Consider the following 24,658-nt stretch of genomic DNA (forward strand, 5'->3'; position numbering starts at 1 on the left):
TTTTAATATAATTATTTGGCAAAATTGCCCATAACTCCCTTGTGGTTTCGAAATTCAGCGTAAATTTTCCATCTACTTTAAAAATTGCATGGTACTCCTTTATACTTTAAAAATTGCATGGTACCCCCTTATACTTTAAAAAACGTTGCATGAAACCCCACCACCATGAAACTTTCCTCATGTGATAAGAAGATGATTTTCTATCTATATGTTTTGCATGGCAGGAGGGTTTTATGCAATATTTTTTAAAGTATAAGTAAACGTCATGCAATTTTTTAAAGTAAAATGAGAATTTATGCTGAGTTTCGAAACCATAAAGTGGTTTCATGCCATATTTTTTAAAGTATAAGGGGGTACCATGCAATTTTTAAAGTAGATGGAGAATTTTCGCTGAGTTTCGAAACTACAAGGGAGTTATGAGCAATTTTGCCTAATTATTTTAAAAATATTAATAATAAATATTTATTATTTTTATACTATCTATAAATTTTTTTTTGTATTTTACTTAAAAATATATATATTTTTTAAAATCAAAATGCAAAAGAAACAAATCCTTATATTACATATATCTATAAACTAAAATATTGTGCAACATAAAGAATGGTCGAATTAGTATAACAGTGATTAATGATTGTTAAATTATGTTGTCATCCTTTCGATAAAAAATTTAGTCATTTTTATTTTAAGAGCAATGGTTACAATTTCGGCATGAAAAAAAGATTAAATTGCATAAAATCAAGATGTATTTTCACAAAATTCGTGTCAAATATCATATAATTCTAAAACAGTTTCAAACTCCTTATAATTTCATAAACTTTGCGTTTAATCTATTCGGCGGTCCTTATTTAATGTGGTAGCGAAGATAAACCTATTCAAAAGATATATTCCGTGTATAGCAGTGGAATAAAAAATCACCTAAAGGGAATTCGAAAACTCTACTCCTTCTCGCGCGTCCATTCGAGATCGCATTTGAAGTTGGCTAATGATTCTGAACTACCGATAAATCCTACTAATGATCAATCTAATGAGCGAATCGAAATCTGTACGATAATGATTAAATATGGCTATAAATTACCAAATCCAATCCCCGAAAGACCCTGCAACACAGGTCAATCAGTTGTCCGAGTAACCAACATTATTGCAAATGTAATGGTAAATCGATATATACATGTAAAATGGTGTCATCATCAAGCACTAAATGTATAGTATAAATAACAGTAATATCCAAAAAGTCTATACATAATAATCATATTATATGTATAAGATATGAGATCTATGAAATAAGAGCAACGGCGAATCAAGTGGATCGCATTACTATCAAGCTCCCAACAAAGAGATACAATATATTTCATATTAATATTGAATCACGATGATACAACTATTAAGTTATCAAAATTATATTTCGAACACAATAATTAAGTTGAGAGTGAGTGTATGTTATTCTCCTATAATTACTTATCCGTTTCGATAGATAGATTAAACTAACGAGCTCAATCAATATGAGATTGTCCGTATATTGTTGTGACGGACAGCTAACTACCTTTATAAGCAAAATACATATCTTTATTTTTTTCTGATTTAAATTAATAATTTCATTATAATGTAATATCAAGTATAAATTTTCTAATACATTTAGTTTTATGCAGTTAAAATAAAGTTGAATCATGTTATGAGTTTGCAAATATAATTTGTTAACCTAAGAGATAAATCACTTAGTTATTCAAAAGAGCTACTTTATTAAATTTTTAAATATAATATGTTGTTTTTCAAACTTTTTCTAGATTATTCTATTGTAATCATAAAAGCTTTATACTTAATATCATTTTAATCAACAAATTTTAAAATAAAAATATTTAAATTTATGAATAAACAGACAAATCTAAAACACTATCAAAATTAAACCTGTCAAAACGGGTTAGTGGGGCGGATTGGCCCACAACCCACCATAACTCGCAATAAGCGGGTTGTTTGCGGGCCAATCCGCGGCGGAGCGGATCAAAATTTCATCAGCCCAACCTAACCCACTGGCGGGTGGCGAGATAAGCGGGCTAGCTCACGAACTTTATAAAAATATTAAAATAATATTAATGTTATAAATATTTTCGTAATTAATATTTATAAATAGCTAAAAATAGTTTTATTGTAGAATTTAAATAATAAATATTTTAAAATAAGTAACAAATATAAAAATTTTCAATTCTAAATATTATTAGTTGGTGTATTTAAAAAAAATTAATATAAGAAATACTTCATTTTAAAAATAAATTATAATTAATTTTATGAATTTGTGAAATTATAAAATGGAAGACGAACAAAACAAATGATGAAAAATCGAAACAAACAACAGTGAGTGACATGGATAACAGAAGAAAAACAACGTGACAATATTGATAATTTATTTAAACTAATGATAATATAAATTTTATTTTATTTGTCTTAATTTAAAGTATTTCTTTTCAGTAGATTAAAAATAATCATATATTATTTATTAAATAAAGTATACAAGATGATTTTGATACTCTTTACTTTTGTACGTTATTTATAAATTAATGGTATATTTGTAATTTATATAAAATCAAAATATATACTTATATTAATATTTAATAAGTTTTATTATAATTTTTTAGTATGACAGTTAAAAATAGTAGAAAAATATTTTTAGTTAGATAGATGAGTATTAATTATTATATTTAATTAGCCCGCGAGCTAACCTGTCCCAGTGCGGGTCAACCCGCAGGCCACGCGGGTTGACCCATTTAGCCCTGCGTTTTAATGGGTTTAAAAAATTACAACACAATCCTCCTTAAAAGTAAGGTGGGGCGGGCCAATCCAACGGGCTCAACCCATTTTGGCGGCTCTAATCAAAATAACTTAAATTCATATTAATATGAAATTCTCCAACTTTAAATTTGAAGTTATAGCTAAACCTAATAACTTAAATATTATCGTGTTTTGATAATATAATTATCATCTTTGTTGTTGATAATTACTCCCTCCGTCTCAATACAATAGTCTTGTTTATCATTTTTATCCGTTCTAAAACAATATTCTTATTTCCATAAATAATTATATTACCAAAAAATTACTCCTACTTTTTTATTTTTATTACACAATTGCCACTACTTTTTACACTAATACACTCCTAAGGGCAAAAAAATATTTTATCCGTACTTTTTAACCAACTACCAATATAATATTAATATTCTATCCAACTCAATTAATACTAATTAATACTGTATTTATGGAATAAAGGGAGTATATTACTATTATTATTATTATTATTATTATTATTATTATTATTATAATTATAATCATTATCATCAACATTATTATTATATATTATAATTTAGTCCTTATCCATCTAAATATATAATAATATAAGTAAAAATAATAATACAAAAAAGATATTAATATTTATTTCTATTTTTCTTATTTGATTATGACAAAAAATTGATAAATAACTCAATTTTATATTCCATAATTTCATTCTTTTATGTATACAGAAAATTAAGAGAGAAATAAAATAAAGAAAATCAATCCGTGTTTATTTATTTTATTTTTTTACATTTAATTTTTACAATTTAATTTATATTTATTTTTAAATTTTTCTTATATTATCTATTATTTTATAACTTTTATATTTTATTCAAATTTCATTATATGTCATATTTAAATTATTATTAAAATAAATTATGAAACTAAAAATATAAATAAAAAATACAATATATATATATATATATTTTATCTAATTTATTAGTAATTTTAGTTACTGATTTTTATATTTTTTTTCAATTTGTAATATAATTTTTCTTTATGCTATAGTATTTTTTTCATTTTACATTTCTCAACCAGAATTCTTTGTTCTACCAAATAAAAAAATCAATTCTCATTCTCTATTGAATTTTTTTTCTATAATTTCATTCTTTATTCTGTGTACAAAACGCACCCTTAAGATACAAAACAACAATACTTTTGTCATAAATATTAATTTATCTGTTCTCAATAAATTTATCAAAAATTTTAATTGATATAATAATATTATTTTATATATTTTAAAATAGGGATTATTGCAATTCACCTCCTTAAAAGAATTTTGTCCCCGAAATCTAAACTCGAACACACAATATTATTAAACTAAACAATCGGAAGCATGCTTTATATATCTCTTGTTTTATATTCCATGAAATTTGAGGTGCCAAACAATAAATTCAGTCACCAATTCGCTCATGATTTCATATGGTGCAACGAAATAAGCACTTAATTTTGCTTCCATCCAAAACTTCATAATTCTTCTCATCTGAGATACTTTGGTTAAAACAAAATCTCCAACTTTGAAGTTGACCATAACATCGAGTTTTATCTGCATAACTCTTATAAAGATCATTATTATATGAAGATTCCACCAAATCAAGTAGTCCTCCCATTTTTTATTTGAAATTCCATTGCACGAGCCCTTAAGGGGTGTTTGTTTGGGGATTCGGATTTTGAGTTGGGATTTAAATAGTAAAAATTTTGAATTTGAATAGTTGTATAACGTGATATAAATAAGTGTTGATACGATGTATTGAAAGATTGATTTTTTAGTATAATATAAAAAATGAAAAATAAATTTTGATTTGATATTTTTTGGGGAATAAAAATGAGATGAATAGTGAATTTAAAATTCAACCCCCCAAATAAATACACCCTAAATATTTTATGTATGACTTAAGTATATATGTAAAAAAAAAAAAAAAACTTTTTGAAAATTCTAAGGGTATTGAAAATTTTATAAAATTAAATGAAAAATAAGTTTTATACATAAAAAATTGATATATTATTTTACATAAAATAAATATTCAAAATGATATTTATAAAATAATACCATATCAAATATAAAATTAATTATATGGGTGTGTACCTTTGGATCTAATATGCAATATATGCATCATATTAACAATGGTAAATGCAGCCTATAACAATAGATTATTAAAAAAGATTATATAGAGATTTTTATTTTTATATATTTTTTTATATCACTTAAATATTCTAATAATATAAGCAAATATAATTCAAATAATTACAATCTAAATTTTACTCTTTCTAAAATATTTACTTTTTTGTCGGTTCGACATAATTTATTTTTTTTTAAAAAAAAATATTATATTTTTTTAATTGTATTTCAAATTATAATTTATAATTTTTTTTAATTTTTAATTAAATTGTTTAGTTATTTTGATATATAATTATTTTTATTATACTTCTTTTTTTCCATAACTATAGTTTGGGTTGTGTTTGGTACGAGATTTAAGGAATATTGATATTAGATTAGTAGTAGTAAAAAATACATGTAAAAGACGTTTTTGCCCTTGTGAGTGTATTAGTGTAAAAAGTAGTGTCAATTTGTAATAATAATGAAATAATAAGAGTAGTTTTATAGTGATATAATTATTTATGAAAATGAGACTATTGTTTCAGAACGTACAAAAATGATAAACTTGTATGGGGATGCAGAGAGTATAAAATAATAATTATTTTAGTAATACATTTATATTTCGCCTAAATTTTCCTATCTACTTTTATATGAATAATTTAATTGAGAGAGAGCGAATAATAATAATTAGAAAGTTATTATATAAAGTTATTTTTATATAAATACAAAAAATATTACATAGTTTATCCAAAAATCAGAATATATATATTTAAATATTTTGATTTAAACAATATCTCAATAAAACATTTTCTATTTATTCTCATATTTTACTTCTTCATTTTTTGTGTCAGTCCGTTTAAACTTGTTCTATTATTGATTTTAGCGAATTAAAATATTAATATTTATAATAATTATTATTATTTAATATTTATTTATCACTGTAATCATTTCGCATTATTCTTTTTTATTTTTTTTTTCTAAATTTTCATTTATATTATATTATATTTATTAAATATACTTTAAATAGGTATATCTATTAAGGATAAAAAATATATATATCTGATTGTTTTGGATATATTAGGGGTGTATTCTTTAAGTTTTTTTCTTTTTTTTTTTCACGTTTTTCTTTAAAAATATTAATATATTATATATTTATTATTCAATTTTTTTACTTTATATTAATTTTTTTTAAAAATTATCTCATAAAATAAACATAATATAAAATAATAATAAATAATAAATATGTAAAATGAAATATTAAATTATAATTTTTAATATTAATATTATATTGATTTATAATTTAAAAAACAAAATATTTTTTTGTATTATTATAAACAAAAATAGAAAGTATTTTATTAGTGCTCATTTAATTTGTTGATTTTAGTTTAAATATTGAGTTTTAAGTATTATGTATAAGTAATTAAAAATTATATTAATAAAATTAATTATAATTTAATAAATAATTATAAATTAAAATAACTAAATAATTTAATTAAAATAATGAAAAGAGTAATATATTTATTATGGAATGAAAAATGGAAAATGGCAGATAATGGTAAGTAAACGGAGGAGAGATTATTAATAAAATCTTATTAAGAAGAAGAAAAGCACCCAAATGATTAGCACCGATGTGACTTCCTTCGCAGTTCTTCCTTCTCCTTCCGTCGTCTCTGCTTCTCGCCGTATTCGCTCCCAACTCCGGCCCTCAATCCCTGTTGACGGCGTGGCATACCCTCCCCTCTCTTCTCAATTGTGCTGTCAATTTGGATGTGCGCCTGTTTTTTGCCAGTGATCTGATTGTCGAACAAAATTGGGGATTTCTGGCGCCGCCGACCGACCATCGTCGATTCTTAGGTGCCGGGAATCACTTGCGTTTCCCGATCATCGAACGGATATTGGTCTGGGCTGGGTTGATTCGTGGAATGGTCGGTCTGATTTCTGCGGCGGATTCTCGATAAGGCTCCGAGTTCCGATTCATCGCGTTTTAGTTCCGATCCAATGGTCTATTTCGATCGCTCTGTTTCGGTTGAGCAGCACGTCGGCATGACCAAATCGGTGAATTCGACGAATTCTTGCCTGAAGCTGAAGCGAATCAATCAGAACAGGCGGACTTCTTTTAGTCTTCCCAATCACTTAAACATCCCGGCTTGCGAGCAATCGCGCTATGCTATAATTGACGTTGTGATCTTAATTGCCGTAATCGGTGCTTGTGGATTTTTGTTCTATCCTTACGCTCGTATTCTAGGGCACAAAACTATTGAATTGGGGGTGGAAGTTTTGAACGCCGTTGGTGAAGAACTTGTCCGTGCCCCTATGGTGTTTGCATGCTTAGGGCTTGCAATTATCTTCGCATCAATGGCGCTCGTAGCAATATTAGTCTGGGCAGACAGGAAATGCGGGAGACCGGACTGTCAGGGCCTCCGCGCCGCCGCTGAATTCGACATTCAATTGGAGACTGAGGAGACTGTGAAGAAATCAAACAGCCTAACTAAAACTGTGTTGAAGAAGGGACTGTTCGAATTGCCGCTTGATCACAACAAGGAATTGGAAGCAGAGCTGAAGCAGATGGCGCCGCCTAATGGAAGAGCAATTCTGATTTTCCGGGCGAGGTGCGGCTGCCCTGTTGGGAGGTTGGAGGTTCCAGGTCATCGGAAACCTCGAAAGGTTAAAAAGTTAGCATCAAATTGATAGATTAATTTTTTGCTTTATACTGAATAGGAAGAGTATATTTGGTGCTGAAAATATTATCTGTGAAGAACATGCCCCTTTGTGGGGTTTAATTTTCTTTGAAGGATATGGATTTGAATAATTTCGACAGAATCATGGGTGATGCATATCTATAAACTGGTTTATTTCAGGGGTATATGTTGGATCTCTTGCTTTCAGTGGTTTTATAGTTTCGAAAACATGTTTATGCTCTTTAATTCTTGGTTTGCTCTGATATCTTTATAGCTGTGATTATGTGAGATCATTCTAATGGTCATTTCATTGAATTTGGGCTGCTGTATAGTTCTTCTGATGTTTCCAGCTTCATTAGTGTTTTAGTAATTTTCCCTTTGCAGTGTGGTGCTTTTGCCGAATAATTTATTTATTTGCACCCGGAAAAGATGGACTTCTTGTTTTGAGGTAAGAGCTTTTCCATTTCATGTAGCAATAGTTTGTAGATAGAACCATAGGATTATCTCCAAATCATCTGTTTCGACTCTTGGAACCATATAAAAACACTTTTAAGAGCCCTCTAGACTGTTCCCAACTTGAATAATCACACCAAGAATTTTCTGCTACATTTTATATACTCTGAAACTGATGTTGTTTAGTTGATGGTAGTTCAGAACTCTGTCTGGTCACATGATCTTGAGTATGAACAGCCACTTAGTATTTGCTCACTTGCTCTGTCTTCGATGAGAAACTCGGGCGCATATACTAAAACTTTACCTGTGTTTTGCTTGTAGTTCCCATTGCTATAATGTAATGCTATTGTGTTGATTGAAATTAAAGGGTATTGTTATTTGTTACAGTTCCAAAATGTTGCTCAAAGATTGGTGTCCAGTTTTGATGAATGTTATGCAATTGCAGAGTGAACAAGTGCATAGAAATGTATGTGGGAGTGAGAGTAGGAATGATTTAGATGCATTTGGAACATTTTGAGCTAGTCTTGGATGGATGGATGGATGGATCTCATCTTGTAATTTAATTGCATTACAAAGACAGACAGACAGACAACCAAGTTGAATGACAAGGACACAGAAAATCTTACATGATTCATGCCCAGAAAATCTTTTATTTTAGTATAAATATACCAAATATTTCATATTTATTTCAAAATATTATCTTGGTCCAAAATTATGCAAGTTTTATTCAAATAAAATATGTAAGATAGTTTAAATGACTTTATTTGAAATAAATAAATGATAAATTTTATAGTTTTTTTATGTATAAAAATTAGGTAATAGTTGATTGATTTCAAAAAACTAAAATTATTAATTATTAAATTATTTAGTTATTTATTTTATTCAAAATATATTATTTAAAATATTTAATTTTTTTATATTTATAAATTGTTTATAATTAAATGTGTGTATACAATAAACATAATTTTAAACTTACAGATTGTTTTGTATCTATTTTAATATAATATAAAAGAATTACATGATATAAATTAGATAAAATACGACATGTTTTTATTCACTTTTACTTAAAAACACAGGTATTCGTTCTTTTAATACATGTATTAAGATATTATACTAGTTATTTATTTTAATTACTATTGAAATTCAAAGTATGAATGCATAATAATAATAATAATAATATTAAAATAACTCTGTCATCAGTCACCACTCCAGTCCGCAAATCGTCAGGACCCGTAACCAAATCCGAACCCGGCCCGCAGGACAAAGAGGTGGACCCTCCATCCTCCGGTCTCCTCCGGCAAGCTGAAGCGGCAAAGCGGGCAGGAGCGGCTGATCCGGAGCCACTTGTCGATGCAGGCGGAGTGAAACTTATGCCCGCACGGCATCTCCTTCGCCTCCGCTTCGTGCTCCGCCAAGCAAATCGGGCACTCCTGATCCGGGTCGGGTACCCGGACCCGAATCAGCGATTCGATCGCAGCTTTCGACGCCGGACATGGACAGGAACAGGAAGACGAAGACGAACCTTCCCAGGACAGAATTTCTCGCAGCAGAGACTCAACGTCGAGCGACCCCTCCACCACCTTGATCAATCCCGTCTGCTGGTGCACCAACACCGCCACCGACGACGACATTTCCAGCTCCATTAATTGATAGTTTTCGATACGAAAATCGACTCCTGCAGCAAATTGAAGTAAAATTATTCTATCCAGCAGACGAGGCTAGGGTTTTATGTATATATATGTATATGTATATGGCCGAAAGAAGGCGAGATTATGCGAGTAAATATTGGAGGCGAAGATGTGGCGCAGCGTTGGGTTTTTGGGAGGTCCGCGGACCTCAACGCCAGATGTGGGAGAATAGTGGGGCAATTGAGGTCCTGGAGCTTCTGGGAGCACGTTGTGTGGAAAGTGGGCACTTAGCTTGTAGGCAAATGGTGATTGATAGTCTATTTGGTTTTAGGAGAAAGTTGTGACATGAGTGCCAAGTAGGTTTGTCGTGGACCATATTGGCCCTCACAAATTTTTATTAGTATTATTTTTATTTTATTTTTATTTCTATTTTTATATTTATCATTTTATTTTCTTGTATTATTATTATTATTAGGCACAATTTGGATTTTGCATGCAGTTTTTATCTGTCAGATAATTTGGATAAAATGTCGGCAGTGTCGATCTACCAATATTTGCGAACCTATATTATTCTTTATAATTATATAATAAGACAACAAATAATATATATTGGAATATTGTTTTCAAATATGATTATATATTTATGTGTAAAGAGTTACATTATTTTTATTTTATTTTATTTTAAATGAGGTAAAAGTTGTAACATGTTTTATTTTGTTTAATGGTGACCGGATTATATCTAATATAAATAAATAATGATTCAATATTTTTAGAGAAAAAATCAAGTTTAGTTCAAATATGATTAAAATTTATCAATTTTGGTCCAAATATAAAAAAAATAAAAAAATCATTAATTTTAGTTTTATTGTAAACAGATAAGGGTGACTTATCTGTCAATTTTTTCACTATCACCCCTGCTTCACCTTAATTGTTATTTGAACAACCGTTAAAAGACTAACGGAAATTGATGACATTGACGTGACAGCTGGCTTGGAAACTATACGGTCTGTGTATCTTTCTGTTTTGGTGTAAAATTTTATTTTTTTTATATTTTTTGTTTAAAAAAAATATTTTGAATTAGAACAATTGATATAGTTAAAATTGAAAAAATCATTAGTCATTCTAATATAATTAAAATGTATCAATTTTAATTCAAATATAAAAAATTATATGATATGTTCTTTTGAAAAGATTTTGCCTAAAATATTCATCAAAATCTTTCATCTTACAAACATCTAATTACACAATTATTTTTTATTTTTATACTATTATATTAAAATTTTATTTTACATTTCAATACAATTTCAATATAGACAGACATACATAATTGTATTGAAATATAAAATTAATTTTTAATAATATAATATACAAAAATAAAAAATAGTGGTGCAATTGAATATTTTTTTTTTTAAAAAAAATGGTAAATAAGTAAAATTTTAGGCAAAATCTTTGTTGAACTAAATTTGATACATTTTAATTATATTATGATTACTATTGATTTTTTTTTTTAACTATATCAACTGTTCTAAATTTTAAATATTTTTTTTAAAACAATATAATAATAATAAATATTTATACCAAAACCGAAAGGTACACGGCCATGTAAAATTATACCTGACCGTATAAGAACATGACAATGTATAATTGTACACTGAAATGGCCGTGTGACAACATGACCGTATATAATTGTACATGGCCGTGCAGTTTCCAGGTCAGCTGCCACGTCAACTCCGTTACGTCCACGTCAGCAATTTCCGTTAGTTTTCTAACGGTATGACCAAACTTGATTAAAATTGTTTATAATGGAACAAAATTGATTGAAATTGTTTATAATATGACTAAAATTATGAATTTTTATATTGAGACTAAAATTGATAAATTTTGATTATATTATAACCAAAATTGATTTTTTTCCCATATTTTAAATATAAAATTATTTTTTTTGAAAGAAAAAAATGAATATTAATCTTTTCAAATTGGAAACAAACACAACCAAAACGCTTTTGATAAAATTATATAGATATCTACTACAAAAGAAATTCAATCAAAAAATTGTTCAAAAAAGTGTTATATTTGCAAGAAAAGTAAATATTACAATCATTTTTAAGTTAGAAAAATAAATAAAAACTTATGAAAAAAGGAAAATTGGAAAGCAAGAAATACAAAATGAAAAATATATTACTAACTTTTTGATATTTAAATATTAATTATTATATTAATAGTAGTACAAATTAATAGAAAATGAAAAAGATAAGTTTATTAGTCTCTTATATACAAATACAATGACATTTCTGAAGTGATTTATTTAAATATAATGATATTTTTAATGTAAGTACAACGATGCAAAAATCAAATGACAATCTTGCACCGGAACATAGAGAGAATATATCCTTTAATGTTTGTTTTCTTATTTTAGTTTTAAATTTAGATTTAATTTAATATTTGGATTAAATTAATTTTGATTGGTATATATTACATTTAATTTATTTATATTAGGATTTAATTATATCCATTATAGATTGATTGTATTGATTATAGTCTATCAAATTTGTTTGATAATATGCGAGGTCTTTATTTTAAGGGTCAATAATAATACAATATTTTAAATTTTTATAAAATTATTTTAAAATTTATTTTATTTAAATAATAGTTCGATTTAATTTTTAAAAAATATATATATAATTTTACTTTGAAAACAAAAATTTATTTAAACAATAATTTAAATATGATATTACATAAGAAAAAAATATATATATTTATAGAAATTGTGACAATTATATATAGTAGTAAAATCAAACTAAAAAATACTCCCTCCGTCTCATGTTTATCATTTTTGTCCGTCTCAAAACAATAGTCTGATTTTCATAAATAATCATATCACTACAAAATTAACCTTATCTTTTCATTATTATTACACAATTGCCGCTACTTTTTACACTAATACACTCACAAGGGTAAAAAAGTCTTTTGCCCGTACTTTTTACTCACTATCAATATAATATCAATATTTCTTAAATCTCGTACCAAACACAACCCAAATTATAGTTCTGGACGGAGGGAGTATGTGTTTCTTTTACCGCAGAATCGTTTTCTACTATTTGGACTCTACATTTCCCGAAGAAAATATATTTTTTTCTCTTACAAAATATTTCATTATACATTATTTTTATACTAAATCTAAACCTAAATTTTCCAAACTAAATGAAAGAAAGAGACTGGTCTGGAACTTTAACCATATTTTTCATGTATATATACATATTATTTTTTTTAAAAAAAAATAGTATATTTAATCTAAACTTTGTAAAACTCTGTTGGAGTTTTTTAAAAATAAATACTAAAGAGTGTATTTCATCGTGATTTTGTAAAATTCTGTTGAACTTTTAAAATATAGTATATTCAATCTAAAATTTTAAAAATATTTAAAAATTTCAAAAGTATTATAAAATCCATTAACTTTGTTTGATTCTTGTTGAAAATTATGAATAAATGATACAAAAATCTTATTGTAAGAGAGATTTATATGGATTCTCAAAAATATATTATTATGAAAAGTGATAAATATTATGATAATATTATTAATAATATTTAATAAAATAATAATTTCAAATTTTAAAATATATAATAATAATAATAATAATTTTAAAAATTAAAATATAATAGCAAAATATTAACAAAATTTTCAAAAATATATATTTTTAGTTGAAATTATAAATTAATTCTTATTTTCTTTTGGATTTTAAAAATAGTCAAATAAATTTAATTGAAAAAAAAAATTATTATTATAATATTATAATATTAATAATAATAATTTAAAAAACTAAAATATATAGAAAAAATATAATAGATTTTAGAAAATAAAATATAATAGCAAAATATTAACAAAATTTTCAAAAATATATGTTTTTAATGGAAAATTACGAAGTAATTCTTATTTTCTCTTGAACTAAAAAATTCAAATGAATCTAATTGAAAAAATATAGAGAGAATTTGAACCAAAGTCATTAGGGACATTATTCATCTCCATATCTTTATTCCATTGTTATTTTACATAAAATTTGTTTAATTAATAATACATATTTACATATATAAAATTAAAAATATTAATATATAAAAATAATATTTCGCTACAATTACGATATATCATTAATAATATATATATTATTTTAATGATTATATTTTTGATATTTTTTATTTAATTATTTTAATATTTAGTAAATATGTTTAGTATAAAATTTTTACAAATTTATAAATTAATAAAAAAATATTTTATAATTGAAATCGTATAAACCTATAAACAATTAATTAAAATCTATAAAAAAATCCATTTAAATTAATATATAAAATTCAAATTTCCAAATCCATGTAACTCTATATATTTTTTTAATTCATTTAAAATATCAAATGAATACTCTATAATAGTATTAAAAGTTCAAGAAAGTCTAAGGGTGTATTTGTTTTTAGGTTTTAGTTTTTAGATTTGAATTTTTAAATAGTAGAAACTTAAATTTGAATAAATATTTAATATGATATAAATTGAGATTGACGTGATATTTTGAATATAAAATAAATTTGTAATATAATAATAATAATAATAATAAGTAACTGTTGATGTGATATTTTTTTAGGATAAAAAGAATCTTAACAGTAAAAACTGTAAAACCCACGTAAAAAAACACAACCTAATTTTTTTCCAACTAAAATTAAAGAATGTTTATGAAATAAATTAAAAAAATATCAATGTCTGAAGTAATTTTAAATTTGGAGATTACGGTGCATTTGTTTGAGAGATTTTGTAAAAATTTCACAGTTCATCCAAAATTTTTTTTCAATAATATCAAATTAAATTTATTTTTTATTTTTATATTATTTTAAAAATTAATTTTACATTTAAAATATCACATCAATATATCACATTATACCACTGATAAAATATAAAATTCAAAACTTTTAGTCTTCAAATTATTACTCAAACTTCAAACGTCCATACAAACAAACACCTTTATTAACAATAAATATATATTTTTTTTATCCAGTAAGTAGGCACACATAATTTTTATTTAAAGATATTATTTATTATATAAAATATTATATATATATATATATATATATAGCCAAATACGTACGCTTGACGCCTTCTTCGAAATTCCAATCGATCGGCACAGGAAAGGAAAGGATTGTGTGAACTGCCATCGCTCTCCGCCGAGAGAGAATCCCCATCGAGGCTTCCGTCCATCCATGGAAGCACAACCGTCGCCAATCGCCATGGATTATTCGTTCGAAATTTTACAAATCTACTGCCAGTACTGTGGTAATTTAGTGCATCTGGTCTTCGCTTTCGTTTTTGTTAACTATGAGTTTGCTTATCGGGGTTTAGGTTGGACGAGTAAAGTTCTTGAAGTTCTTGATGTAGGGATGTCAGGAACTTTTAAATTGCGTTAAAAGTGGATTACTGTCTTTAGGTATTTGTGCCGGTTTAATTTACACGAACTCTTGAAAACTTTTAGGAATTTTGCCTGTGAGTTGTCTGCGTTATAATTGTTCGTTTATGTGGTGAGTTATGAAGACTTGTTTATGACGAAGTTGTGAGTTGTATTTTGTGAGAATGCATAGCCTAGCTTCGCTTCCGTTTTGATGGCCAGCAGCATACGGTTTTCTGTGTTGGTGACTATTTTCTCTGCTTATTGTATTTGCACTTGTATTCTGAAACTGATTTTTTTTTTGCCCCAGAAATTACTTCAGCTGCGGCAATGATCGATGGAAGAAAGGGTTTTGGGCCAGATGGTGAGCAGCAGGGAGCGAGAATATCAAGAGAAGCACTGGCACAATTGTTGAAAATTTTTGAGTCAAGAGTTGCTACAAGGTATCGGTTTTGCTACTATGAGATTCCACACTAGGTGCATTTTACAGATAAATCTTCTGAAGTGAATTCAATGTCCCATTTGTCCAGGAAAAAAGAAAAAAGAAACAATCAAATGTAGATAAAATAGGCTATCATCTGATATTGTCTGCTAATTCAAAGGATGACTTGGAAAATCCAAGTTGTGTTTCCAATTCATTGCATATGTAATTATGTATGAATAAATATTAGTAATTGTTTATAGCTTTCTTTCTCTACTCCCCACTTGGGCCATTTTTAAGTATGTTAAAAATCAATTTCCTTACAGAAAAGAATATGATATTTTAGGTGATTAACCTAGAAAAGTTTGAATATGAGAACTAAGAAGAGTCCTGATGCAGGATTTCAATCTTTGAGGAAATGTACAAGTTTATGTCAAGACTAAATTTCACGGTAAGACCGATATTATTAGTTCTATTCTATACCCTCGATTCAATGGTTGGCAGAGTATTCCTCTTGAAACACATTACCCTTTTCTTTATAGGGTGATTTTGGAACGTTCTCTCGCTTTTATGATTTTGTTTTCTTCATTTGCCGGGAAAATGGTCAAAGAAACATCAGTAAGTTGATATTTAGCATTCACTGTCATTTGTATTTACATTGAAAAATCACTGGCCCAAGATCTAATTTTAAGTACCATAATTGTGAATATTTTCCAGCTGTAAGTAGGGCTGTTATGGCCTGGAGATTAGTTTTGGCTGGCAGGTTTCGGCTGCTTGACCAATGGTGCAAATTTGTTGAGGTAAGGTTATTGCAGATTTGGCCTTGATCTATGCGAAACCGATGTGTCATGTTATTTTTATATTCATCATTTCACACAAGTTCTTGTCGCATTTATTGAAATTGTGTTATGTGGACAAATAAACAACATAGATAATGAATGGTGTGCTTACGTCGGAAATCTAGTCACAGTACTTAACTTTTATGTTCCTATTTGTTGGGGCCTGCACTTCTCTACAGGAAAATCAACGACATAACATATCCGAGGATACATGGCGGCAAGTCTTAGCTTTCAGTCGATGTGTTCATGAAAATCTCGAAGGTTATGATCCCAAAGGTATTTATTTTTGGTGCCTGTTTTTTTGGTACGATGGTCTCTACATGTTTCTTGTTTTCCATGATAAGATCCCCAATTCTCCAAGTTCCAATTTACTCTCTTATGGTTTGTACCTCATTTGTCAGTACTTGGCAGTTAAACCTTTGGTATCTGTCTGATTTTTTTGAAGAAGTGGATATTAATTCAATCCAACACCACACAAACGAACCCAACAAATCTTGTTTTTTTAAGTGGCTGTTTAGTCAATAAAGTTGTTGCTATGTAAATGCTTTAGAATGTTGCACGGATGGGGTTAAATATGATGTTGGAGTATATTTCGTTTTCTTATCGTTTTGCTTTGTCTTCCCTTCAAGGGAATAGTTTGAAGTTGACTGCAGTCTTATTTCCTCTGATTTCTGCTCTGCTGTAAAAGCTATTTAGTTAGTTGTGTTAGTTGATGGAAATGGGCTTCACAGTTGTACATCCTGTCCATCCAAGAAGACACTCTTTACTTTGCTCGTTCATTTTTTGCTATTGATAAGCTGGACCGTTCTTTTTTTCGTAAGAATGTAACGATTTTCTGTATATTGTCTACACAAACTTGTATGGTTTATTGTGTGGGGTGAATTTATCTCCTCAATAGAGTCGTATTTTAAGATACTTTTCATTATTATATATTACAAATATATGTCATATATTGAGTAATAACTTTAATATGCTACGGAAAATAATACATGAGAAGTTTGGCTATTTTATTGATGAAATTTTATATTAAGTTTATTCATTATCACAGTTATCTTTTCTTTTGTAATTTTGACTTTATTTATTTTCTTTCCAGGAGCGTGGCCTGTCTTAATTGATGATTTCGTGGAGTACATGTACAGGTACAGTGAATTTTTGTGCTCCCAAAGTATATTTGTTCATACACACACTTGATGAGACTTTAGATGCAGTAATGGCTTTAGATGTGCTCCCTAAATACCCCAAAATTACAATATTATAGTCACTTTTAAAAATATTATACATATTTCCCAAATTATCTTTCTAATCTATATATTATATATAGAAAAAATATATAGATTATATGTACTTCTGAATATTATCAAAGGTATTAATGATGATCATTCACCAATACAATCCATGCCTTTTAAATTGCAAGAAAGATGTATGATTATCGATAAAAGATGGCACTATGCATAAATAATTTGGTCATATTATTTTGTTGTTAGATAGGATTAGTTTTCCCATATTATACCAGATCGACCTTTTATTATGGGCCCTAATTCAATATGGTAACCATGGGAGACGTTGTACTTTCACGACTGATGCTCATACTAAATCCTGCATGAGATGGAGAACCACATGAATACATTGAATGGTTTTTGTTAAATTACTGATGTAAGGATTTGATCTGGACTAACACTGAGATCAAAATTAATGGTTTTTATCCCATGTACCTTGCTGCTTGCTTTTCGTCGAGTTCATTGTCACTAATACATCAAACTCTAATTTCATACTCGTAACCACTTGTGTGTCTGTCGCGTTTTTTTGGTACTCAGATTGACATATATGTGTTCTATGCAGAACCAAGGGTTCCCACAGCACTCCGACTCTATGCTGCAATTGCAGTGACCCTGAACCCCAACAATGCTCGGATGCTCGGCCTGGTATGCAGAAACTAGACTAACACTGCCAAACGCTTCGATCTGACATCAATACAACACCCCTTCTGAAACATCTGGCACCTGCAGGTTTGAAGTTTTGCCCTGGTTCAAAGAGGAAGTCGAGCGACAACCTGCGGATGGATGAGGACATTCCGGAAAATTCAAAGCGAAGGCACCTTTCCGAGAACACGGGGCTGGCTAGCTGTTGCCATAATCAGCTGTGTAGCAGTGAAGACGACGGCACTGAAACAGCTAAGCATAGTAGCCCATTCAGTTCCTCCAAGTCTCAATGCGCCGTCGAGGGATGTCTGTCTAAGGGCTTCGCAGGACTCCTCTCCGGTCATTCTTGCTTGCAGTTCGACCAGGACCGAAGAGTGTCCTACACGTAGACGGGTTAAAAATTTACGCAATACTCGGGTGGTTCCCTTACCTTTCAGGGAAAACACCCCACAGTTGGAACATGTGTGTTTTGAGTATGAAAAAAAACGAAAAAAGAAACCTATTGAACCTCAATGATAGAGATTTATTGATGTAGAGCAAAATAAGATCACAATACTCCCATCTCTTCTACTTATCTTACTAATTTCACCATTGATATTTTGCAGCTAGAAGAACTTCCTCGTAATGCTGAGCAGCATTGTCCCAGCTGAGATCCTGCGACATCCCGCGCCGTTGCAGCCCCTCCCAGCTCGGCTTGTACTGCCGGTAAGTCGTCAAACAGTTCCCCAAAGCGTGTATAAGTTCGTTCGCATCTGCTCGGGGAAATGTCCACCCCACCCCGGATTCCTCGTACGGGTTGAATGGCATTACTGTGTCTCGTAGCCCGCCGACTGAATGAACTACGGGGATCGTCCCGTATCGCATTGCGTAGAGTTGGTTTAGCCCGCAAGGCTCGAATCTTGACGGCATCAGGAGTATGTCGGCGCCAGCAGTTATGCGGTGAGCCGTTTTCACCGAGAAACCTACCCACCCTCTGGCTTTGTCGTTGTACTGTCCCTCGAACTTCCGAAGCATGTCTTCGAGATCGGGCCTGCCGGTGCCGAGCATCACCAGCTGCACGTTCTGGCCCATCATCCAGGGAATGGCTTCGGCGATAAGATCGACGCCTTTTTGGTGGTCGAGTCTCCCGATGAAACCGATCAGCGGAGCGTCACTTTTAACCGGCAGGCCGAGCTCGTTTTGCAGCGCTGCTTTGCACTGAGCCTTGCCCGTTTTTAGGGTGTCGATCGAGTAGTTTACATATCCGTCCGATTGCAGGTGCACGTCTAGCTCGGGACTCCAATCGTTTGTGTCGATCCCGTTCACGATTCCACGCAGCTTCCAGTCGTGTTCGTTGATGATCCCGTGTAAACCCCATCCGCCTTCCGACGTCTTTACCTCCCAAGCGTATCCATGACTTACCGTGACAATACGATCCGCAGTCTTTAAACCCGCGGCGAAGATGTTGAAGTGTTCTCCTCCGATCGGATCGTACAGCTTGAAAAGATCCATGTAGTGTTCGGGAAGATCGACATACCAAAAATCCTCGACGGGACCACGGCCCTAGATTGTCGACGAATGGATAAAAACAACGGGGAAAGATTATGGCGAAGGTTGTAAGGGCAGGGACAAACCTGATGAGCTATATTGTGGATGACGAGTACGGATCTCGCGTATTTCATCAGCCCGTTGTCCCGATAATACGCCTTTAAGTAGACGGGCAATAACGCCGTGTGCCAGTCATTGGCGATGAAAACTAAATTTCCATCTCCGTAGCACACCCCGCCACAAGGAACATGCCACGGAACCTGTAATTAACATCTGTTCTTGATCATACGAAACCAAGAAATCGAATATTGAAGCTGAAATCGAAAACTACACTCCAATCTTAGCTTACTAAAATGGATTAGACCATCGACAACATGTTTTTATAAATTCTAGAGACGACGAGCTCTCATTAAAAGCAAGATCGACCTACCTCGACAGCAGCCTTGCAGAAGAGAACCATGCGCTTCAGAATCTCCTGCAAGAACACGTAAAGCTGTAAGATCGCCGAAGGATTAATGTTATTGACAATGGGAAGGATTCTGTCGAAATGGAGAAACATATATTGTCACACCTCGCGATTTCCTCCGTAAATTTTATTGCCCATGTGACGAAACGAGGGGCTATCAACAAAAACAAAATCGACACCATCAATGTACGCGTGGTAGAAATTAACTTCGTGATCCTGCAACATACATACATACATACATACATACAATGCAATGTCATACAGCGATTCGAACCCATCTCAAATCATGTAAGCATTCGATTACCTGTCCGTGCACTTTATATCTCTTCCGAACCCCTAAATCCTGAGCTTCAGCATAGTCTCCATATCGAGGGATAACAACCTAACAGATACAGAAGAACTTCATTTAGTTAATCACCTTCAGTAGCCAATACTTAAATCTTTTATTGTTTGTTAGCTTTACGACCAATTCAACTGTATATCGATCCCCTTGAATGAAATAACCTTTCTTCGAAGTTAAAAGTTCACCAAACTCTATATATGACATAAGAAATCATTAGACTTATCATATCAGGTAAACATACAAACCACACCTATGATATCCCCAAAAATCTATCATTACACGAAACATTATTTGCGATTTAGCATCAATCTTGTATGTGTAGATTTGAAATTTACCATGACTCTGTGTCCGCGCCTTGCTAAGGCCTTTGGTAAAGCGCCAGCAACATCTCCAAGTCCACCTAACGTTAATTGTTAGTCTAACATAATTTAATCGACTGTAAATTATTGCCAATTCATCGCAACCTAAATTGTGAAGTACGGACCTGTTTTGTACCAGGGTGCGCATTCAGCAGCTACCAATATTATGTTCATCACATTGACCCCAGCAAGCGGAGGAGGTTTGATGACTTCTTCGGCAGGTCCTTCGACAACAACCGTATCCTCCACATTTACTTTCTTCTCGCCTTGTTTCTCATCTTTTTTGACGAATGGTATGTTAGATAACGTTGCTGTGTTAAAAGTAATATCATTCAAAAATTTCCTCGAATCTTCATTTGGAAGTGTCCTTGAAGCAGGCTCGGAACTTGGCGTTGCAGACGATTTCGAAGGCTGTGATGGCGGCGCTTCCTTTGGCTCAACACCCCGAGGTGTAATGGTTTTGAGCTGTTCTTGGGGGCCGGCACCAAAAGAAGTCCCATTTGCCGGAAGGGTACTTCCCGGCTCCGTTCCAGCTGCAAAGACACATCGCTCGTCTCAAACTCATGACTAATGAACACTATTTTTCGAACTTATGGCTCTTACAGGTACCGGGAGTTCCGGAAACAGAGGCATTAGCCTCCGAAGAAGGCTTTTCGAGGATTTCTGGATCAATTATACTACTTTTGATCGATGAGACTAGCTTCTTCCTTTCTTCTATCTGCAAATTTAGCATAGGCAGGATTACAATTGACTGCTCTACTCCCATTCTTGAATTGACATTAATGGAGTTTGTGTATTAACATGTAGGGTTTTCTACCTCAATGCTAAGTATTTGCACAGTGGAAAAGTAACATAAAATGTAGATTAGATAAAGAAAATGATTCTCAAGAAACAGAAGAACCTGCTGTAAAAGGTTTCTTTGCATAGCAAGAACCTTTTTCCCCTTTTCTATGGTGGCTTGAACGGCGTCTTCTGATTCGCCGCCGGTTTCTGCTCCTCCGGTTTCTTCTCCGGCGGCTTTTGGCCGCCGCTCCTCCGCCCACCTTCGCCGCCGGTTTCTCGGTCCATTGGACAGAGACAGTCCGACTCCTCCCCAAATTTCCTCTTTCAAATTCCTAGAAACCCCTGCCGTACTGCAATCGGAAAAACCCCCAATTTTATCGCCGGTTCTCGGCCGGAATCCGAGCACCGGAGTCTTCGCTCTGTTGAGGAGTATTGCTGTGTCGAATCCGGTGGAGAAGGCTCCCATCGACGCCATTAAAGCAAACCCTTCTACAATTTTAACCTAAGGTAAAAAAAAAAAAAAAAAAAAAATCCTTCCTCCTCTCTCTCTAATCTCTGTATCTATCTCTTCAGGAATGGCCTATCCGGTGGGAAAATGGGGGGCGCAGAATCAGTAATCATCCGATTCAACAATTACTCTGCAGAAATGGCGATTCGAAAGGAGCGTTGGGGAGTGTGATGCGAATGGCCCAGTACTTCACTGATTAGACGAATTATCGATCAGGTAACAAAATATCTATCTGAAAAACTGCTCCCTAATTAGTAGGGCCCATTGGCACACACAAATAAAAACACTTATTACATGAAATTGAACAACAACGATGGACCAGAAACCTCAATTGCATTTGCTGCATATGTAAAAGAAGAGCAGCTGACAAGTATGGATTACCATTTACCATCGGCAATAAAAATCCAATCTTTGCACACCAATGGTATGCTCAAGTTTCCATTTTTATTTCTTTTTTGGTGGTTTTGGGGTAATCCCACGTGGGTTTTTGTTGATCGATTTGGAAGGATTTGATTGATTGGTGTGTTTGAGGACTGTGTTCATTTGATCTTGAAGCAGAGGTGGAGAGGAAAGATGGCGATTGTGGATGAAGACATTAGGCATTTTTATTGATTTTTTTAAGTTAATGTTGTCTGAAGATATGATTTCACACGTGATCTAATGGATCGATCTATTGGGAATGTTTGATGGTGTAGATACACACTGCTATATTATTACGTAGGGTGTGTTTCTGGGGTTTGCACTGTTTCGCCGCTATGCGGTTTGAAATGAGCGGAAAACCAGCCATAAAATGACCAAATCTAACAAGCCTAATTCCTAGGCCTGTGACAAAATGATTTATTGTGTAAGTATTTATTTATTTATTCTTTTTATAATTTGGTGGCGGCCTTGTACAAGAGTTTTAGGTTGTGTTTGGTACAGATAAATGAGACCAGAGAAATGGAAATGGTATTATTTCTCTTTGTTTGTTTGAGTCAGAGAAATGAAACTTGAGAAATAAATCATTTTCATTTCTCTGTTTTTATTTCTCTTCCATATGCAGAGAAATAGAAAGAAATAATGCTGCACTATATATAATTTTTAAATTTTTAAATTTTTTTTACTATTTAATTTTTATAATTTTCTAAAAGTTATATTATTTTAATTTTACAAAAAACAAACTTAATTTATTTTTAAAATATTTAATTTTTACGACATTTTAAGAAATTGTACTAAGATATAATCTTAAAAAACATCGTATATAATTTATATTTTTTTAAAAAAAAAATTACCAAAAATATTTTTCATGAATTCTTATTCGTTAAAACTTTCTTTTTATCGTGTTAATCATTTATTTTTGTTTGCTCATTCATATATCTGCATTTTTTTTAGATTTCTCGAATCAATTTTCTGTTTTATCAAACAAGAGAATTAATTCTCATTTTCTACTCAATTCCATTTCTCTCCAATTCTATTCTTTACTATCATTTCTCCGCAATTCCATTCTCTATACCAAACGCCCCTTAGGATGTGTTTGGTATAGATAAATGAGGTAAGAGAAATGAAAATGGTCTCATTTATTTTGTTTGTTTGAGTCAGAGAAATGAAATTTGAGAAATAAATCATTTTTATTTATATGTTTTCATTTATCTCTTGTATGCAGATAAATTGAAAAAAATGATATGAAGTATATATTTTTTTAATTTTTTAAAATTTTTTTTGTACTATCTAATTTATATATATATTTTTAATATATTATTTTAATTTTACTTTTACGATTTTTTAAGAATTTAAACTAAAATATAAAACATCGTATATAATTTATAATTTTTTTAAAAGAAAGTCACTAAAAATATTTTTTATGAATTTTCATTCGTTAAAACTATTTTTTTTACCCAATTAATCATTTATTCTTATTTGATCCATATTTTCTTTTTATACATTTCTCAATTAAATTTTTTATTTTACCAAACAAGAGAATTAGTTCTCATTGTCTTTCATTCTCTACTCTCGTTTATCTGCAATTTCATTATCGGCACCAAACGTCACTAGGGCTTAATGGTAGTTTTTTTTTTCTTTAATATATTTATAATTAAAAATAATATATTATAAATTTAAAAATATTATTATTAATAATAAATTAAATTTATTTAATTTAATATAATTAATACCTATCAAATCAATACATATAAAAAATTTTCAAATTTAAATTAAATTTATAACTCTAAAGAAATACAATAAATCAAATTTAAATTCACACTCAAATCAAAACTTCTCCAAACCACTCAAAAGAAACACATCCTTAGGAACGCATTAGAAAAAATGTAAAAAAAATTAATTTATAAAAGTGAAAGGTTACTGCACGTGATTTTAGGTCAGAACTCCAAATTTCTTCCTAACAAACAATATAAGGAAGCTTAAGGAGA

At 30.4% G+C, this 24,658-nt stretch overlaps 3 protein-coding genes across 13 annotated transcripts; 2 read left to right on the forward strand and 1 right to left on the reverse strand.

The window, feature by feature from the left end:
* Nucleotides 1-6,472: 6,472 nt before the first annotated feature.
* LOC127258391 (uncharacterized protein At5g19025-like) lies at nucleotides 6,473-9,463 on the forward strand. Of its 10 annotated transcripts, none has more exons than XM_051285210.1 (3): nucleotides 6,473-7,584; nucleotides 7,975-8,038; nucleotides 9,244-9,401. In XM_051285210.1, exons 1-3 carry the CDS (start codon nucleotides 6,911-6,913, stop codon nucleotides 9,277-9,279), a joined length of 774 nt encoding a protein of 257 aa, XP_051141167.1. In that variant the 5' UTR covers nucleotides 6,473-6,910; the 3' UTR covers nucleotides 9,280-9,401. The 10 variants fall into 10 exon arrangements, with proteins under 10 accessions (XP_051141167.1, XP_051141172.1, XP_051141164.1 ...); XM_051285215.1 differs by having other exon boundaries at nucleotides 6,473-7,576; nucleotides 9,244-9,382; XM_051285207.1 differs by lacking the exon at nucleotides 9,244-9,401 and adding an exon at nucleotides 8,431-8,754.
* A 5,341-nt stretch (nucleotides 9,464-14,804) lies between these two features.
* On the forward strand, nucleotides 14,805-18,837 carry LOC127257948 (defective in cullin neddylation protein AAR3). The gene is made up of 9 exons (XM_051284541.1): nucleotides 14,805-14,979; nucleotides 15,399-15,531; nucleotides 15,909-15,960; nucleotides 16,052-16,127; nucleotides 16,227-16,309; nucleotides 16,528-16,624; nucleotides 17,442-17,487; nucleotides 18,188-18,270; nucleotides 18,355-18,837. The coding sequence occupies exons 1-9, from the start codon at nucleotides 14,907-14,909 to the stop codon at nucleotides 18,654-18,656; spliced, it is 945 nt and encodes a 314-aa protein (XP_051140498.1). The 5' UTR covers nucleotides 14,805-14,906; the 3' UTR covers nucleotides 18,657-18,837.
* LOC127257947 (granule-bound starch synthase 2, chloroplastic/amyloplastic) lies at nucleotides 18,770-22,568 on the reverse strand. 2 transcript variants are annotated; one of them, XM_051284540.1, is made up of 9 exons: nucleotides 21,864-22,568; nucleotides 21,572-21,680; nucleotides 21,088-21,495; nucleotides 20,939-21,003; nucleotides 20,565-20,642; nucleotides 20,366-20,476; nucleotides 20,225-20,269; nucleotides 19,881-20,054; nucleotides 18,770-19,809 (listed from the first exon to the last, which is right to left on the reverse strand). In XM_051284540.1, exons 1-9 carry the CDS (start codon nucleotides 22,218-22,220, stop codon nucleotides 18,853-18,855), a joined length of 2,304 nt encoding a protein of 767 aa, XP_051140497.1. In that variant the 5' UTR covers nucleotides 22,221-22,568; the 3' UTR covers nucleotides 18,770-18,852. The 2 variants fall into 2 exon arrangements, with proteins under 2 accessions (XP_051140497.1, XP_051140496.1); XM_051284539.1 differs by having other exon boundaries at nucleotides 21,566-21,680.
* Between the last annotated feature and the right edge of the window lie 2,090 nt (nucleotides 22,569-24,658).

This window comes from Andrographis paniculata, unplaced genomic scaffold (assembly GCF_009805555.1).
Source record: "Andrographis paniculata isolate CXL003 unplaced genomic scaffold, ASM980555v1 Contig59END, whole genome shotgun sequence".
NCBI lineage: Eukaryota > Viridiplantae > Streptophyta > Magnoliopsida > Lamiales > Acanthaceae > Andrographis > Andrographis paniculata.

Bases quoted from the DNA above. Each gene is read 5' to 3' on its own strand.
- LOC127258391 (XM_051285217.1), top strand. From the start codon at position 6,911: ATGGTCTATTTCGATCGCTCTGTTTCGGTTGAGCAGCACGTCGGCATG. The intron at 7,585-7,974 runs GTTAGCATCAAA...TTCCCTTTGCAG, and splicing joins AAACCTCGAAAGGTTAAAAA to TGTGGTGCTTTTGCCGAATA. The intron at 8,039-8,488 runs GTAAGAGCTTTT...ATGCAATTGCAG, and splicing joins GATGGACTTCTTGTTTTGAG to AGTGAACAAGTGCATAGAAA.
- LOC127257948 (XM_051284541.1), top strand. From the start codon at position 14,907: ATGGAAGCACAACCGTCGCCAATCGCCATGGATTATTCGTTCGAAATT. The intron at 15,961-16,051 runs GTAAGACCGATA...TTTTCTTTATAG, and splicing joins TGTCAAGACTAAATTTCACG to GGTGATTTTGGAACGTTCTC. The intron at 16,310-16,527 runs GTAAGGTTATTG...ACTTCTCTACAG, and splicing joins AATGGTGCAAATTTGTTGAG to GAAAATCAACGACATAACAT.
- LOC127257947 (XM_051284539.1), bottom strand. From the start codon at position 22,220: ATGGCGTCGATGGGAGCCTTCTCCACCGGATTCGACACAGCAATACTC. The intron at 21,496-21,565 runs GTAAGAGCCATA...GTGTCTTTGCAG, and splicing joins TTCCGGAACTCCCGGTACCT to CTGGAACGGAGCCGGGAAGT. The intron at 20,055-20,224 runs GTAGGTCGATCT...TGTTAATTACAG, and splicing joins TCTGCAAGGCTGCTGTCGAG to GTTCCGTGGCATGTTCCTTG.